Source organism: Sceloporus undulatus, chromosome 2 (assembly GCF_019175285.1).
Source record: "Sceloporus undulatus isolate JIND9_A2432 ecotype Alabama chromosome 2, SceUnd_v1.1, whole genome shotgun sequence".
Classification (NCBI taxonomy): Eukaryota; Metazoa; Chordata; class Lepidosauria; order Squamata; family Phrynosomatidae; genus Sceloporus; species Sceloporus undulatus.
The window spans coordinates 106,234,989-106,254,660 of record NC_056523.1 but is presented as its reverse complement, the minus strand read 5'-3'; the positions used below and the strand labels follow the sequence as shown (position 1 = coordinate 106,254,660).

Below are 19,672 nucleotides of genomic sequence, written 5' to 3'. Positions count from 1 at the left end.
GCCTCAAGCAAAAAACAAACAAACACGCACATATTTTGTCAAAAATAATTTTTAAAAATAAAAAAGGGGGGGAAGGTGCCTGATACGATCTCCGTTCATGCCCTGCCTCTGACCTGAACTGATCTGACCTCTTTCCTCCTGCTTACATTCTCTTCAGAGGGGGTTTGCCATTGCCTTCCACTGAGGCTGAGAGAGAGTGACCTGTCAGTTCCAACTGACCCATGGAATCAATTGGGAATAAAAGGGAAATGCAGCGCAGGCATTCTGACTGTAGCATCCTCATATAACACTAATAATAATAATCCAGGAGCAAGAGGAAATAAAGTAGCACAAGCAAGCACACAGACACGTCACCCAAAAATCATGTGCATAAATTGTCAAAAATAAAAGCCTGATTTTACAGCCTGATTTCCCTACATCCCTCCTCCGGCTTGGTCTCACAGCCCAATTTCCCTTGGCAATCCTCCTCCTTCCTTTTGACCCTCCCCTCCCTCTGGGAGCTGCCCTGGCTCCTTCATCCTCCTCCTCCTGCTCCATGCCCTCCATGGTTCCCTTCTTCCCACAGCTCCTTCCTCCTCCTCCTCCTCCTCCTCCATCACTTTCTCCACTACCCCCTCCCTCTGATAGCCCTTTGCAGCCCCTGTCAGTCACCCTGATTTCCCCTTTTTGCCTCCTGTCACCCTTTCCTCCAGATTCCCCTTTTTCCTTCGGCTCTTTGCTCCTCCTCCTTCTCCCCCTCCCCTCTGTTGAGGGAAGGGAATGCTCTGCCCTCTGCCTTCCCTCTGACCTTAATCCCTCCCTGAATTTGCCCCGATCATGATCGAGGGCAAGTTCATATTTCGCGGAACCCGGGTCTTTTCAGAAAAGATGGATTTTATCCCAAATCTCGATAGCCCGCACTAAGGGGCATTTCCTTGTGCAAGCCTCGACATGGATTGTGACAGAATCGGGCCCAATATGAAATTCACATGGAATTTGTAGAAGCTATGCGAGAGGAAATGAAATATTTTTTTAAGGAAAATAACATAACCGGAATGGAAAGTAAGATCGTATGGGACACATTTAAATCAGTCATGAGAGGTATGCTGATTAAAAAAGGAGCTGAAATTAAAAGACAGAAAGATTAAAAATACAATAGAGATACTCAGGAGTTAAAATCCATGGAAGATAAAATGTTGAAAAACAAAGATAATGAAACTTTGAGAAAGCAATATATAATACTTAAAAATAAAATGCAGCTGCAAAACATGGAAGAAACTGGAAAAAAGCTAATAAGAATCAAACAAAGATACTTTGAAGGAGCTAACAAATTGGGACGTTGGTTGGCATACAAATTAAAAAAAGAAACAGAAAAAATGATTAATGATATCAGGATAGGACAAAACATAATAACAAAGATATAAAAAGAGTGTTTCAGGAATATTATACAAATATATATAAAGAAAAAAAGAAGACGGAGAATTCGATGAAAAAATAAGAAGATATCTTGACAGGAAAAATATAAGGCAAATGTCAAAAGAACAGATTGAGGAATTAGAAAAAACCTATACAGGAAGATGAAATATCAAAGGGGATAAAGGCATTGAAAGAGGGCAAAGATTCAGGGCTTGATGGCTATACGGCCCGTTTCTATAAAACTTTTGAGAAAGACATCATAAAGGTGTTAGGCAAAGTATTCAACAATATAGCAGAGGAAGGAATCCCTCAAACATGGAGATTAGCAAATGTGTCGCTCGTACCAAAAGATGGTAAAGATAGAACAGAACCCACCAATTATAGACCCATCGCACTCTTAAATATAGATTATAAGATATATACTGGAATTTTGGCAAATAGATTTAAAAAAATACTGATGGAGATCATACATGAAGATCAAAATGGATTTTTTTTGCCAGGGAGACAATTAAGGTACAATATACAAACTATCTTAAACATAATAGAACACTATACTATACATAATGACAAAAAGATGGCATTAATGCTGGTCGACACTGAGAAGGCTTTCGACAATTTGCGATGGAAATTCATGTTTGAGATTCTGAAGAGAATGGGGATGGGTTGTAATTGTTTGTCAAATATTGTCCAATTATATTCTAATCAGAAAATACAAGTTATAATAAATGGACAAAAGACAAATTACATTAATGTAGAAAAAGGTATGAAACAAGGCTGCCCTCTTTCCCCTTTGCTTTTCATTACCGTTTTGGAACTATTGAATAACTCTATCAGGGCAAACAAGACTACTAAAGGTACCAAAATTAAGGGAGTTGACTACAAACTCCGGACATATGCCGATGACATGATCATAATTTTAGAAGACCCGAACAGTTGCATTGATCGTGTTTTAGGGGAACTGAATGAATTTGGATTTTTTTTTCAGGATTTAAGTTGAACAAAAGTAAATCTACATTGATAACAAAGAATATGAGAGTAGTTGAAGAAAAGGAATTGACATTAAAATCAGGAATTGAAGTTAAAAGAAAAGCAAAATATTTAGGTATCTGGTTAACAAATAAGAATATAGAACTATTTGAAAACAATTACAAAGTAGTATGGAAACAGATCATAAAGGATTTGCAAAGATGGAGCAAGTTGAAACTGTCACTGTTAGGAAGAATAAATACTGTTAAAATGAATATACTGCCAAGAATTATATATCTTTATCAAAATTTTCCCATTATTAATAATGACAAAATAATTTTGGCTTGGGAAAAGGAGATTAATAAATTTCTATGGAAAGGAAGGAGGGCAAGGATTAAAATTCAGGTACTACAGAAAAGAAAGGAACATGGGGGATGTGCCCTGCCGGATATGAAGCTATATTTTTGGGCAGATGGATTATTATGGCTGCAGGACTGGGTGAGATTAGAAAACACTAATCTACTAAACATTGAATCATCCAACATGAGATATGGATGGCATGGATACTTATGGTACTGTAAAGATTTGATTAATAAAGATTTCATAAATCATTCAATTAGAAATCCTTTGCTAAGAATATGGAAATTAATTAAAACAATGTTTTATATTAAAATACTGAATTGGGTCTCCGCTCAAGAAGCCTTGTTCAGTAGATGGGAAAAGAAACAAATTTGGTTAAGATATAAGGATCTAATTAAAAGGACGGAAAATGGGGGAATAGAGATAAAGACCAAAGAGGAATTGGAAAACTGTGGAATCAGTATTCAATGGTTTACATATTTGCAAATTAAATCCAAATTCAAGGAAGATTTATTAAATGATGGATTGGGGACACATCAAAACGAATTAGACAAAATATTTTGGGATACAGATAAGGGAAAGATTTCCAAATTTTATAAACTATTGCTATCAAGAAACTTAGAACATGAAATGATAACATTAAATATGACAAGATGGGCACAGGATGTGGGACATCCAATAATCTTAGAAAACTGGGAAAAATCATGGAAAAAAAACAGCTAAATTCACGGTTGCACAAGATTTGAAAGAAAATCATTTGAAAGTTATGAACAGATGGTTCCTGACGCCGGCAAGGTTATCTAAGATGTGTAACACAAAGGAAAATAAATGTTGGAAGTGTGGTATGGTAAAGGGAAGTTATTATCATGTATGGTGGTCTTGTGTGAAAGTAAAATGTTTTTGGAAAAAAATACACGATGACAAAATTGGGAGCATACTTATCAAATTTGCAGATGACACCAAATTAGGGGGAATAGCTAATACCCCAGAGGACAGGATCAAGATTCAAAATGACCTGAATAGACTAGAAAGCTGGGCCAAAGCTAACAAAATGAAATTCAACACGGAGAAATGTAAGGTATTGCACTTAGGGCGGAAAAATAAAATGCACAGATATAGGATGGGTGACACCTGGCTGAATGAAACTACGTGTGAAAGGGATCTAGGAGTCCAAGTAGACCACAAGTTGAACATGAGTGAACAGTGCGATGCAGCAGCTAAAAAGGCCAATGCTATTTTAGGCTGCATCAATAGAAGTATAGTGTCTAGATCAAGAGAAGTAATAGTGCCACTGTATTATGCTCTGGTCAGGCCCCACCTAGAATATTGTGTCCAGTTCTGGGCACCACAATTCAGAAAGGACATTGAGAAACTGGAGCGTGTCCAAAGGAGGGCGACAAAAATGGTGAAGGGTCTGGAAACCATGCCCTATGAGGAACGACTTAGCGAGCTGGGGATGTTTAGCCTGGAGAAAAGAAGGTTAAGAGGCGATATGATAGCCCTGTTTAAATATTTGAAAGGATGTCATGTTGAAGAGGGAGCAAGCTTGTTTTCTGCTGCTCCAGAAAACAGGACCCGGAGCAATGGATGCAAGCTACAGGAAAAGAGATTCCACCTGAACATTAGGAGGAACTTCCTGACAGTGAGGGCTGTTCGACAGTGGAATGCACTCCCTCGGAGGGTGATAGAGTCTCCTTCCCTGGAGGTCTTTAAACAGAGGCTGGATGGCCATCTGTCAGGGATGCTTTGATTTGGATTTCCTGCATGGCAGGGGGTTGGACTGGATGGCCCTAGTGGTCTCTTCCAACTCTACGATTCTATGATTCTATGATTCTATGATTCTACTATACACAAAATAATAAGAGTTAAATATCCTATGACACCGGAACTCTATCTCCTTAATATGACCACATTTATGGGGGCAGAGCCGGTAAAAAAAAAAATGGAAAACAATGCTATATTTTGTAACAGCGGCTAGGATACTCCTAGCCAAATATTGGAAAGTTAAAAAATTACCTAATATAGATGAATTGATACAAAAGGTATTGGAAATCCAAGAAATGGACAAGCTAACTGCACTATTGAAGGACGAGGATTATGAAAGTAACATTTGGACACCTTTTGAAGAATATGTGAATAAGAAGTGGAATGTAAGATTGTAGTGCATTATGTTAGAAATAAATGACGGATGTATAGAACAAGAGAAAGAATGTTTGAAACAGAAGATTATGCTGGTACATCAATACATTTGTAATATATAGCACATGTTGATATAAGGAGAATGTATAAATTAATATAGGAGTGTTATGCAACGAAGAGTTATAACATAATAAGATTTTAATAGTGATTGAGAAAATGATTCAAATAGTGAGGATCAGCAAGGATGTATTTAGGCTCATTAATTATATTTCTGTACTTAAGATCGGTAACGGATAAAGAAGATGAACTGGATAATATTGGATTGATAGGATCTAGACTTAAGTTGTATACAACTATAATGTCAAGTAAGATAATGTAGTGATATGGAACTGATGTAATATTATTTCAATCATATTGATTTGTTTGTTTTATATATATTGATAATAAAGATATTAATCGGAAATTCATGTGGAAGAATCGATTTCAAAACTGGGTTAAAAGGTGGTATGAATGGCCCCAAAATGTTCCACTAATAGCTAAAATTCTCTTATTTCCCCCCAGGTTTTAGCTGGCTGCTGTTGATTTTACACCCAGTCTTGATTTTCTTTTACTTTTAGTGTGTGACTCTGAATTTGTGTCTTTTTTGTTCACTGACTTGAACGCTTAAGTTGGAGAGCAGACTTTTTATAAAGAAAAAATAAGCATGATTGACAAATTCCATGAGATATAAACATATCTGTAAGCAACAACAGCTGCACTCTGGGCCTCATTTGAGGCAGCCCAGTAAGTTTGCTACAGCAGCTTTTACATTGTAGCACAGAGTTTTTCAACCACAAGAGAGAGAAATGTTTAGATACCACAGTTAATCTTTTCTAGAAGAAAGCTTCTGTGGCAGATAAGGTGGGCTTTTCAAGTTGCTGCCTGTCAAGCAAAAATATATCCAAACAGAAGCCTGCTCTTAAGCTTATGGTTTGTTCACTGCCTCCAGTATCTCCCATGAAAGTAGTGCCAAAAAGAGAGGAAAGAGAATTTGGATTTACCTGGACAGGAGTGCTGTATGGGCATTCTATTTTCTCATAGTTCTGGGTAGATACCGATGGGTTGCTAGAACTGATGAGCACAGGAGAGCTGATATCCAGGCTCTGTCGTCTTGTGGGTGAATGGACCATCCTGTTGAGTGTATTTAAGGCTGATGTGATAGAGAATTGCTTCATGTTTTTTCTTCTTGATTCGGACTCCATGCCTTTTGCTCTGGGCAAGGATTTTTGAAAAGGTGAGGCACATTTCAGCTGGGAGGATTGGTAACTTTTCTGAAGGAGCTGCCGTGCTGTTGTATTTGGCTGGAAGAAAAGAAAAGGGCAATGAGATTATGTTGTCATTAGTACCACAAATATTCACACACACCCCTCCTAATTCAGACAAATTGCAGCCATTGCTGGATTGAGTATCTTTGGGCCCTTTCACAGTTATACCACCAAAGTGCTCCAAAAGGAACTGATACTGTATTGGTCCATTGCAGCATTGGACTAGCTGGGATCCCTTCATGCTAAACAGTTATAGCACTATGATTTCACTGTGACTTTATCTGCCATGGCAACATCCTATGGAATCCTGGAATTTGCAGTTTAGGAAAGGACACTTAGAATCTTCACCCAGAGAACTCCTCTAATGCCTCTGATCATACTACAAACCCTAGGATTCTGTAAGATGTAACGTAGCAGTTAAAATGGAATAGAGCACTACTGTATAACTGTGTACAGTCGCCCCTCCTTTTTTGTGGGGGATCAGTTCCAGATCCCCTTGCGAAAATGGAGTTTCACATATATTCAAGCCCCATTGGCTTGAATATAGGTGCAGGTACATGGGAGCATGCAGCCACTTCCCATTCAATCTCCCTTCGTTCATCCTTCGTGCATAAACGAGGGATGCAAGTCCAAAGACCACAAGAATGGAGGGAGGATTGTTGTATGAAAGACCCCTTAGCTGACATGCTAACAATCCTTTATGTGCATGAGGGAGGAGTGGCATGAGTTTATTGTGGAAACTGAACATCAAAATGGTTCTTTACATTGTAATTTTTGAGGACCTACCAGAGCCTGGAGATACTATTTTTAGACTGCAGTTCTTGAGAATCTCCCAGCCAGGGGCTATGGGATTCTAGTAGTTAAAGATGCCAGAACATGTTAGGGGAGTGTTATAAAAGGTAACACATTACAAAAAATACATTTCCAATGTGGCTTGTCATGTTCCTGTTGCTACGTGCCTCCAATGCCACTTCTGACTTGTGGCAACACTAAGGTGACCTGATCATGAGGTTTTATTGAAAAGATATTTTCAGAGGTGGTTCGCCCTTCTCTTCCCCTGAGGCTGAGAGAATATGATTTGCCCAACTTCATGGGTTTCCATGACCAAGCGGCGATTCCAACCTTGGTCTCACAGTATCCTAATCCAACACTCAAACCACTAAACTACCTTTTCAAATTTATTATTATTTTAATTATACGCCACCTTTCTCCCAGACCAGGACCCAAGGCAGCTTCCATAACATATTAAAAAGTTTACAAAAAGTTCACAAAAATATTAAGAAACACTAGATTAAAACATTGTAAAACTGTGTATATAAAACACTATAAAACTGATTTAAAAACATACAAAAGTTAAAAACAGAAAGAACATACATCTACATTAAAAAGTTTCCTTGCTTAAGAATTTTCAAGTATTTGTAGGACATAGTAAGTTACAGATATGTAGTCCCCAAATTCACAGGATCTTCCCCAAATGAAATGAGTCTAGAAGGGTTTTTCCATAGAAGGTATGCCCATGCCAATCAGTAGTTGTTATATTTTTCACAAGTTGCATCTTCAGTTTAAAAAATTGCTGAGGAAGTATTATTATGATATTATGTCTGAAAAAGTTCCAGCTTCAGCCAAACTGCTCTGCATTAGGGATGGAAATAATACTCACATTACAGTATTTGTTCCTGGCAGAAAAATGGGTTTCCTAACATTGAGGAAAATTGGTTGTGAAAGAACAGAGCAGCAAGAATTCTGTGCAGTTTTCACCCAAAATTTGCATGTCATTATTCTGTGAGAAATACATGTGTGTGTGTGTGTGTGTGTGTGTGTGTGTGTGTTGGTGAAAAATTTTTTATGCAAAAAAATATTATTTAAAAAGCACCTCATTTAACAAAGTATGCATGTTCCTAGGCATGAAGTCTTTAACAGAAAATTTGGTACCAGAGGCAGAAATAACATTTTAAAACCCCACATGTTCCTACAACACAAAGGAAAACTGTCAACATGTTTCAGATTTTTTTAAAAAAAATATTTATTATGTAAATTATAACAGTAAAACACAAACCCAAAAAACAAAGTCACTTCACAATAATCATATCAACCACTATTGATGGTCTTCTGGGTCTGCTAAGGAAAGGAGAGAATATCAGTTGTGTCTCTCCAAAAAACTTGTTGCCCACATGGGAATTTCAATTGTCCTTGTTGTTTGTGGATATATTCAATGAAAATCTGCCAACCTACTGTTATTCCTAACATATCAAGATAGCGATAAAAGGGTTGGACAGAGGTCAACTTTTTTGTTGTTATACTAGACATAATATCCAAAGCCTCTGTCCAAACTCTTTTTATCTTAGGGCATTCTATCCACATTTAAAAAATGACAACAACAATATGCACATGTGAAACAGAACCACCAAATCAGGCAAGCCTCGCATAAGTAAATAGAAACATTCTGATCCTAGAGATCACTTAAAATCTTCTTCAAAATGCATCCAGGGATGACTTTTTCTTTCACCAGCCTCCACCTTTTGGGACATTTTGGTGGCCAAACTTACATATCTATGCTTTTAAAAACATAATAGATATAGCTGGTGAAGAAGGTTTATATGCTGTGCCTCCCCCCCCCTCTATTTTGCTGTTCATGCATGTTGTGTGCTGTTCACACATAGCAAAGGATTTTGAAAGCAACTGCTGTTTATCTTGCCAGTTGTACACAGACACACAGCACTATGGCAGGATTGGCTAGAAAATAATCCCATTTCCCCCCAGCTCAAGCTTTATTGCCTTGTTTACAGTAGGCATGCTGCTGCAATGCAGCACTAAATGTTTATTTTTCTCTATTTCACCTACACCATTCTTCTAATGTGGATGATACCAAAAAACTTCCAGTTAGACAAGGGGGAAGGGAGTGGCAGCAGCAAAAAAGAGAGGCATAAAGAGACTTTGTAAAGAAGGAGCTTCTTTATCTGAAGCTTTGCTGACTGAGGTATGACACTATATACCCTGTTAGCCATATCTTTGTGCAAAATTGCTGTATGGTTTTTGGGTGTGCAAAAAACAACAACAGCAGTGGCAGTCTTGGACAAACAAAAATCCATATGGCTATCTGAAAACTGCTTTTTGTGCATAAAATAGTTGTGCAAAACCAGATTTTTTTTTGTAGAAAAACATTTTCTAGAAATTCACATTTTATTTTTGTGCAAAATTGGGGTTTGATGCATAGATTTTGCACAGAAATGTTTATTTCTAGAAAGGGGTGGTTGCATGAAATTTATGTTTTTGTGTGAAAACAGATTTTTCATGCAACCCTCCTTTTTTTCAGAAACCCAATTTGTGGAAAAATCATGTTTTGTTATGCAAATCCCACTAATTTTTCACGTGACATTTGGGTGTCTGTATTCATTTATTATTATTTTATTTTTTTTTAAAAAAACTGTTTCCAAACACAAACTTTGTTTTGGGCAAAAGAAAGACAGACAGAGAGAGAGAGAGAGAGAGAGAGAGAGAGAGATATGATTTTAGATAACCACTGGAGAGTTGGCGGGTTGTGTACAAAACCCAACTTTGCTCAAAAAATAATACTCTGTACTGGCCTGTTTGCTCAATGTAGAGTGCTGAAGGGCATTGCTGACATAGTATGGCAAAAATCACATTGGAAGATGAACACATGAAGCCCCCCCCCCAATATTGTGGGTGATGCCATTTGGTCTTGTGATATGTGTGGGCAGAGTTGGCATCTTGGTTTGTGCCAAGGCTTAGTATCAGTGTCCCGATCTGTGTTGTGTGCCTTCCTGTAGGTGAGTATCTGTTTGAGATTTGGAGGCTGTCTGTAGGCAAGTAAAGGTCTGCCACCAAGAGCCCTTGGAAGAGTGGCATTTATTGTCCAGAATAGGTTGGAGTTCACTGATGATGCACCTGAATGGTCCCAGTTGGTTGCTGTATGTGACCACTAGTGAGGTTCTGTCATTTTCCCTCTTCAATCTGTTCTGTAATAGATCAGTCCTGGGTACATGTCTTGCCTTGTTTATTTGTTTTTTTTCATTTCATGTGGTGGATACTGTAGCTTGAGGAATGCTTGTTGTAATTCCTTGAGTTTGGTGTTCCTGTCTTGTGGTTCTGAGCAGATGCAATTGTATCAATGGTTGTAGACTATAGATTTGGTGATGTGTTCAGGGTGGGAACTGGAGGCATGTAAGCACATGTAGTAAGTCAATGGGTTTGTGATATAGTGTGCTGCTCAGATGTCCATTTTGTAGTTGTACTGTATAATCAAGGGATGTGTCAGTGTAACCAGATCTGACATGTAGATGTCCTTTAAATACTAGGGGAGAATTTGCCCATAATTACTTGTTTTCTTCTTTAGCAAGGTGAAAACTGAGGAAATTATTCATCCTCACTTGTAAGCATGACATAGGTCCAAAACACAGTAAAAAAATAAACCAGTTTCAGACTGCTTGAATTACCCAGCCTCAGAGCTAAGAATCCTGGGAATTGTTATTTATTGTGGCACCAGAGCTCTGTGACAGAGAAGGCTAAATGTCTCACCAAACTACAGTTCCCAGAATTCCCTACTGAGCCAGGGCAGTTAAAGTGGTCTCAAACTGGATTATTTCTGCAGTTTGTTTTGGACCATAATTGAATATTTACATCTCTATTTGGCACTGTACTGCATTGTCCAGAATTTACAAAGTTTTTTTTTAACTACATCTTACAGAAATTGCAGCTAGTAAGGCAAGAGACCCTCCTTGGATTCTAGGAGTTATAGTGCAAAAAGTAAACTCCCTTGGTTTTTCATTAGCTCCTTTTAAAACCAGGTTTTCAGATGCAAGAGTGATTTGTGAAAGTAAAAACAAACACATTGATCCAATCAGGAAGATGTAAGCACTCTTCTACAGAGTGGACACAGAATATATCTGGATGCACATCTGCACCTCAACTGAAGTTCTCATCCAAGACCTCTTGAGATTCACCTGACAGATATCTAGATGCAAATGGAGTTGTGGATCTCAGTCAAGAGAAACTAGTTGTTATGTATGACTAGTTGCCTATGACAACAGCAGGATTCGGGCCATAACATTTGAAAGCAGTGCTCCATTTCTATGATAGCTGCTAATCTCTACATCCAAATGGCTTAGCAACCTGCTGTGTAGTATTATGTTGATAATAACCACTAAGATATTCAGTATGTTGGCATTTGGCAGAGACATGTACTCTTGAAATCTGTTATTATCTACAAAATGTCTTGTGGTAAGCGTTACACTTTGTTTTGCAATCTTATTTATTCCCATGGACAGTTTTACATTGGGAAATTCTCCCCATGGCCTCTCAGCAAAGCTGGTAGTTCCTATCTAAGGACTGTGTGGTCCTTGCTAAAAAAGGTTAATATTGTTTGTAAATATTGCAGATGAGCACTGTTAATTAAACAGAACATACAGATAATGCAGTGCAGACATGAAAATTGCAGGAGTTGCATCTACAAGCACATATAGACAAGGCCTCTGTTAAGGAACACAACCTTTTTAATTTGCCAGTGATGAATGATGGGTTGTAGGGAGAGTGAGCCTGTGGTAGGGTTGGCCAAGAGTGGTAGGCATTTCCAGAGCTATCATACTCCCCTTGTCACACATACAACATGCATACTATTCCTCCTTACCCAGTGTCCTGCTCACACACATTTTCTTACATGCACACACAAAAATGTTAGAGATGGGGGTAGTGAGTTTTCATACAGTTCACATTTTGATGAACACTTAGTTTACTCACCTATCCAAACTTCTACATGACTGACAGCATGGCTGTGCTCTGAAATCTGCACTTTTCTGAACACAGTGATCATGTTTATCTGTGAAAAAACATACTATGGGGCCCTGGTGGTTCCGGATCCCCTGCATAAGGGGAAATCTGTGTATGCCCATGCCTCATTGCAGACAATGGGGCGCGTACATGATGCACAGGGCAGCACGTGTGCCATGGGCACACACACCATTTCTTTAATTGTCGTGCGGCTTCAGCATAAGCTCAAAGTTGTATATAGTACACCCATGAATGGCGTGGGCGCACTGTACTTGGGAAAAGTGCACACAAAATGCACATGTTGGGGGATAGTGCATACAAGATCACAATACACTATAGGCTAATTCATACATTTTTTAAGTGTAAAACTGATTTGTTAGGGGAAATGAACACAAAAAGTAATTGGTACTTCAGCCTTTTAAAAACAAAATTGTTGAAATGGGATGTAATGATGGAAGTCCAGCTGAAAGGGTTGGCATCCTGTTAGTGACATACCTAGGAATAACTGGAGGTTTCTCCTGCATGTTGAACTTCTTTGGTTGTTGTGGAGGGAAGAATTCCCTACTCCTTTCATGCAATGACTCAAACTCCACAGAACTCACCTCTCTACTGAAAGCCACCCCACAGTGGCTAGAGAAGAGAAGAGAAGCGTCAAAGAAGCAATTGGCTATTCCCTATCAGGTAAAAAATTACTAGGGTATCCTGTAGGACCTTCTGGGGCTCTCAGAGGTCTTGGGGGATCATAGAATCACAGCGCTGGAAGAGACCACCAGTGCCATCCAATCCAACCTTCTGCCATGCAGGAATACAATTAAAAATGGCCATCCATCTGTTTAAAAATCAGGTCTCAAGACAACATTATAGCTCAATGGGGAAAGATGAAAACTAAAGGTAGGGTAAATCCCTCTTCCTTTTTTTTTTTTTTTTTTTTTTTGTATGATAATTCCCAGGTTCTCAGTGACCATGTTTGCCAGGGCAGTCTGGGAGGTATAATTCAAAAATAGGGATGGAAAGGAAATTCAAAATTATTAACAAAATGATTTAGAAATATGTTTTTCAACTGCTGAGAAACCTTGATGAGAAGAATCCTGGACTGACAAGAATCTTTGAAATTCAGGACTTGCATGCGTATGTACCTGCATCTCACCTATTGACTTATGGCATATCTCCTTGTATGAACCACTCGGGCTCTGAGATCCTCTGGAGAGGCCCTTCTCTCTGTCCCAACACTATCACAAGCACGGTTGGTGGGGAGGCGAGAGAGGGCCTTCTTGGTGGCTGCCTCTGGAACTCCCTGCCCAGGGAGATCAGAATGGCCTTCTGCCAGCAGATTAAGACCTACCTGTCCACACAGGCTTTTAAGTAATTGTTATAATGACAGGCTGGGATGTTGTTCCACTTCAATAAATTTTGATACAGGTTTTTTTTTAATATATAATTTTATCTTTTTAAAATCTGTTTTATTCTTTTAATAACTATCTTTTTTAATATTGTAATAATTTACTTCCTTTTTAATGTACTTTTTCTATATTTTAATTGTACTGTTTTTAATGCTATGAAGCTGCTCTGAGTCCCAGTTCTGGGAAAAGAGCAGGATACAAATAAATATAATAATGATAATAATAATTATGGCAATCTCACAAAAATCTAAAGGCATATCAGGTAGGGCATAAGGGTTAGGAGAAGCAGGGTTAAGGGAGAGGGCAGGAAGGGAGCATGATCGGTGCAGCAATCCTGGTTGTGCACATAAAAGAAGTGAGGCTGTGGCTGTTCTACAATTGCTATGTTACAATTTTATTATTACAGTACAAGCATGACTGCAGCAAGAAAGGAACTGATGTGATAATCTCCTTTCTTGTGGTGGGAAGAAATTTGTTAAAATTACTTGTTAATTCCTTTGGGAAGAAACTTAGGCGGGTTTCAGACCGCCATTTCGGATGTCCTCAGGATGTCCCAGTTTGAAAAAGGGGCATCTCTTCTAGACGCCCCTACTTCTATTACGGACAGAGTCCGTAACAAATGGCGGTGGCCATTCCACACGGCCGCCGCCATTTTGATGTAGCGGACGCTGTGCGTCCGCATGTCACATGGTGGAAGTGATGCCATGAGTGCGCAACTAGCGCCTCGCAGCATCTCTTCCGGGCCGCAAGAAGGAGCACGATTTTTGCGCTCCTTCTTGGCAGCATCCGGGAACCACGCCTTTTGGCTGCTGTGGTTCCCAGACGCTGCAACCGGCTGCAGCGGCAGACCGCTGCTTCTTGGCGGTTTGTAACGCACCTTAGTGAAGAACTATGTCCATCTCCAAATAATAACACTTCAAAGCATTAAGTGGCCTTATTAAGTAAGCTGGATGGCATCTACCAGAAGATGCCTTCTCCTCGTATTGTGCTGCAGAACCACTGCCAAAAAGATCATCTCAGAGATCACGTAGAACAAGTGCATATATTGACAGCCATATCTTTGAGTATATTCAAGCCATTGTTCTTACCTCTACAAACAAGATGGGGAAAATTCCAGTTCTGTCACCTATCTTGCCCTCTGCCCAGTTCTCATCCACTCGACTGATAACAGTGATTATGTCTCCCTGAAAGATAATAATCACATAGGGTTTTCAGTTCACTTGCCTGTACTTGATAGGTAACAGATGGTTTTGTCTCCTGTACTATACTGAGAGATCAACTATGCTAACCTTGTCTTTTATATCACTAAAATAGGAGGACTTACATAATACAGTACTATAATATTTATAAAGCTAAAAAGGCACATCTTCATTTTTTTCAGTGTGACTTTTATGATTTCGTTTCTCTTTCTGTTTAATAGGGAGTAAAATTTAAATGAGGAAAACTCCTTTGCTAGCTGCTGAATTTTTCAATACATCAACAGCACCCAATGTAGTTTTACTAGTTTTAAAATGATATTCATTGTATTGACAGGCACAAAACTGATCCCACATTGGATCAGCATATGTGTAAAATAAGACAAATTACAGCAGTTTCAGCCTATTACAAATCTTTCCTTTTAAAAAAATATTTATTGGTAGAATGAAATTAATAAATGTTATTATAATAAATTGATAAAACAAAATATTGGTTAATTCGCCTTACAATAATATATAAAAACTTTTACATAATATCCCCCATACATATAATATATCCCTTTATATTCCATTCTTTACTACTTTATCTAAATCTAATTCATATTTCTTTTCATCATATACTTTTCATAATTCCCCCCCCCCCCCCCTTTCCCCCTTCCCCCAAGTGCTCCCCATAACCAGAGCCTAATATCTTCTTATTACTCTACCTCCAGAATTGTAGCTCTTCCTCTGGTGGTAAGACACCTCCTTCTTTTACTAAAACCTTTTGTACAAATGTTTTCCATATTGCTTCGAAATCATTTCTCTTGATTATTCCTCTTCTAAACTAAATTCCACTAGTTAACTTATCATTAATTGCTATTTGCCATATCTCTCTATACCAATCTTGTATTTGTAAATCTCCTTGGTCTTTCCACTTTTTTTGCTATCATTAATCTCGCCACTGTTAATAAATTTGTGATTAAATCCTTTATAACTTGGGTGCAGTTAGTTTTATCATATAAACATAATAAAGCTATCTTCGGACAAAATTCTAAATCAATTTTTGTTATTTCTTTTAACTCTTCAAATACAATTTGCCAAAATTTCCTTATAGTTCTACAACCCCACCACATATGCATATAAGTACCTATGTCTTGACACCCTTATTACAAATCTTTCCATCATATCATTAATCCTAAATTCTTGAGTGATGTTGTCACTTATGAGGCTTTGATAAGCTGGATTCATTTCCATGTTTATATTTTTGTCCTCAGATTCATTTTGACTCTCAGATCAGATTTCAGTCCCAAATACGGTTAGAGATACAGGACAACAGGTCTCCCACACAATAATGTTAGTACTCACTAGCAATACATGACACAGTAAAGCACATCAGTTAGGATCCAAAGAACTGCATATATTCCTGCAAGGGACTTGTACTTTTTATTGGTTGGTTCTGTTTGGAGGATGGAAGGCTCTTGGATGAAGCCTCCAGAGGGTCTTTTCAGTTCAGGTTCACTCATGCCCCCACCCCATTACCAGTGACACCATGACCCACCTGCTTGCCATCTTCCTTTCAATAGGAACAAAAACGTGTATGTCAAGTCTACCCACAGCCTTATCCAGTATAGCCAACCATGTGGAATGCTGAGAGTTCAACCACATATGAAAGGGTGAACAATCACCAGCCTAGTCTAGAGAAGAGGGAAATAGAAGGGAAAACCAGTGCTCCTGTTATGATTAGTACACTTGGAGTGGGTTGTCAGGAACAGCAAGAAGGTGGTAGAGAAGGAGGAACAGAGCCAGGTAGAACCAGAGACTCAGAGTGGGCTGGTTGCTGATGTCTAGTAGGTGTTTATCAGACGAGCTCTTAAAGAGGTACTATTCCAGTGTGACTCCTCTATCTGCCTCCTGTTGCATGCTGGGATTGGCAGTTTTAAGGAGGGGTATTTAGAATTCTCAGGCAGAGAAGTTCAGCTCCTTAAAACTGCCAATCCCAGCATGCAACAGGAGGCTGCTAGAGGAGTCACACTGGAATAGTACCTCTTTAAGAGCATAGTGTGATAAACATCACAGTCTCAGCAGGTGCCTGACAATGTGGACCCCTAAATTGCAGCTGGGCCTGAATTAGTTGGTTTTCTAGGTATCTAGCCTACAACTTGGTCAAGGCCACTAAAGTAGGGGAGTTACAAAAATAGCAAGAGAATAGTTAAACAGAGCTTGAGAAACAACATCTAAACCACAGTAGAGCAAGTATGAACAGAATATTGTTCTAGTATTCATAGAGTTTCTGAAAGACTTTGTGCTGTGTAGGATAGGTCTGTCCTCATCAAACTTTTTGGAGGCTGAGAGAGAACCACTTAGGTGGAGCCCATTCTGTGTTTCAGAACCTTTTTTTTAATGCAGAGTCAGACTATTGGTGCAACCAGGTCAGGATTGTTTAGAATGGGGCGGGTCAAGTGTATCATCCAGTGTCCCTGCTGAGGCTGTACTCCTATAATGTTCCCTGTCCCCCAGTCCATCTTTTTGGGGTGTGAGGTGTATGAAGTGACTCAGTTACTTAATGTTTTTGAAGAAAAATGTTCCTATTGGTCCAAGTGGTAGAGAAAAATAAAATAAAATGCTTTCTTTGGAGTGTAGGGGGCTTGCGGGTGGGAGAAATATGGCACTCCAAAGTTCTGGGGGAATATATGGCTACCAGACATTTGGCTGTTACCCCCTCAGCCTTACCTGAGATGTCAGAAGTCAAACCTGGGAATGTTTATATGCTCAAAACATGGACCCCTGTGCTAAAGACAGACCCTTTCCAGAAATAACCGGAAACACCCTAGACTTTACAACCACTCACTATATGTTAAGAGATCCAGCATGGTGTCATGGTTTGAGTGTTGGACTAGGATTTCAGAAGACCAGGCTTCAAATCCCTGCTTGACCATGGAAATCCACAGGGTGACCAGAGATAAGTGACACTTTTTCATTTTCAAAGGAAGGCAGTGGCAACCTCCCTCTGAATAAATCTTGCCAAGAAAACCCTGTGATAGGGTTGCCAAAAGTTGGACTTGACTTCAAGGTGTGTAACAACATAACAGCAATATATATTTTAAACTAGGAAATGGCATGCACAGTAAGTACTCTTTGATAAAACCGATCATGAGGCAGACTTCTGGGGGAGGAGAGAAAGTCCTCTCTGAAATACGGCCAGTGGCATATGCCATATGACTCTGCTCAGTTTGCAAACAACAGCCCGGGACTGCCTCAAAAGGGCGGCCTGCCAGCAGCCTATTTTCCTTCACAGGGGTGGCGCAGCCCCCAAATGGTGTGCCATCACTGCAAAGGAAAAAGAACTCAGGATTTCTGGGTTCTTTTTTGGATGCCACAATGATGTCTCAAGTGCGCCAGTGGTGCACTTGCGATGTAAGTGGCGTGTGGCACCGTGTGGATGCCACATGGTGCTTACGTCACAATGACAGTGTCCGTATGGATGGGACACCACTATTGTTACACCGCCCACACATACTAGTGGTTGGTGTGCACTCCCTAACCCCAGAATTGGTGCCAGTACACTGCTTTATGGTGGTCTGTATGCACCATAAACAACTTTCTTTGCTGAATAGGCAGTGATGTAATTGACCGAGAGCTTGCAAGACTTACCGTATATACTTGACTATATGTCAACCTCATGTATAAGTCGAGGTCAGGTTTTGGAGGCAAAATTATGGATTTTGATATGACCCTTGGATAAGTTGAGGGTAAAACTTAGGGGCATGTAACAAAGGATCTAAATGATGAAGCAAAGGAAAACAATACCAAAGAACCAGCAAAATGATGGCAGGCATAACTGTTTTAACTCATACTAAAGGCTGGATGGAAGAGAGAGTAGATGGAGGTCAGTGCTTCTAAACAGATTGCACTCTTGCCTTATACCAGGGGATTGTTCCCTTTTTAATAAGAGTTAAAGTATAATATTTACATTTGATCCATGGATAAGTGGACCTGGGATTTTGGGGTCAATTTTTGACTAAAATTTCTAGACTTATACATGAGTATATACGATAAGCTCTAGGACTTTCTGATTAGCAGCAACAGCAGCAACCACCTCCCATGGGCTTTCATATTCTCTCTGATTTTAGATGCAATCTTCCCAGTAGCTGAAGGGTAAATGGATTGCCCAGCAACAACATATTTTTATGAGTTGTGTTTGGGAGATGGTGGTGGTAGTTTGAACTTGACTGGGCAATGAAGACTCATTATGTTTATTCCAGGTTGAGTCTCCCTTATCCAAAGTTCCAAAATCCGAAATACTCCAAAAACCAAAACTGTTTTTGTGAGTCACTGTGATAGTGACACCTTTACATTCTGATGGTTCAATGTATGTAAATTTTGTTTCATGCACAAAATAACTAAAAAAAAGATTGTATAAAACTATTTCATATTATGTGTATAAGGTGTATATGAAACATAAATGAATTTTGTGTTTAGACTTGGGTGCCATCTCCAAGATATCTTAGTGTGTCTGTGCATGTGTGTATATGCAAATACAATGGGCTCTTCCTTTACATAGGGGATTCCGCCCCGCCCCCCCTGCATAAAGGAAATACCGCGTCTGCTTGATCCCCATTGAAAACAACGGGGCTTGTGCACACGGCATAGTGCGTGCCCCATGGGCGTGCACATCATTGCCTCTTCTGGCTGCATATGACACGTGCACACTGTACAGGTATTCCAAAATCCAAAAAATCCAATGAAATTCAAAACACCTCTGGTCCCACGCATTTTGGATAATGATGACTGATAGAGGAAGAGGAGGAAAACTAGATGATCTCATGGGAAATAAAGGAGAAATAACATAACAAATAAGTAAATCTGAACACTACTCTGTTGTGGAGGAGCAAATGTAATGTTCAAATTATGGCAACTGGATTTTGATCATTAACACAAAACAGAATTTGTGATCTCTGGACATCAGAGGTAGGAATCTTGCAGCCTTTCAGAATCAATAAACTGCAAGTCCCAGCAGTGCTGACTAGGCAGTGCTGACTGGGGCTGCTGGGACTTGCAGTTTAACAACATCTGGAGGGCTGGTTTATTTCCACCCCTGCTGTACATGTTGTGGCAAAACAGAATCTTGTTTGGCTTCTATTTTTGT

The 19,672-nt window shown here is 39.2% G+C and overlaps 1 protein-coding gene across 5 annotated transcripts in view; it reads right to left on the bottom strand.

Annotated features, from left to right (window-relative positions):
• The window catches only part of SH3RF2 (SH3 domain containing ring finger 2), a 140,532-nt gene that overhangs the window by 59,435 nt on the left and 61,425 nt on the right, over positions 1-19,672 (bottom strand). For all 5 annotated transcript variants that reach the window (XM_042454126.1, XM_042454131.1, XM_042454130.1 and 2 more), the window contains exons 4-5: positions 14,437-14,532; positions 5,901-6,200 (exon numbers count right to left, since the gene is read on the bottom strand). In XM_042454126.1, coding sequence (XP_042310060.1) covers positions 5,901-6,200; positions 14,437-14,532 — 396 coding nt within the window. The remainder of the gene's footprint in view (positions 1-5,900; positions 6,201-14,436; positions 14,533-19,672) is intronic.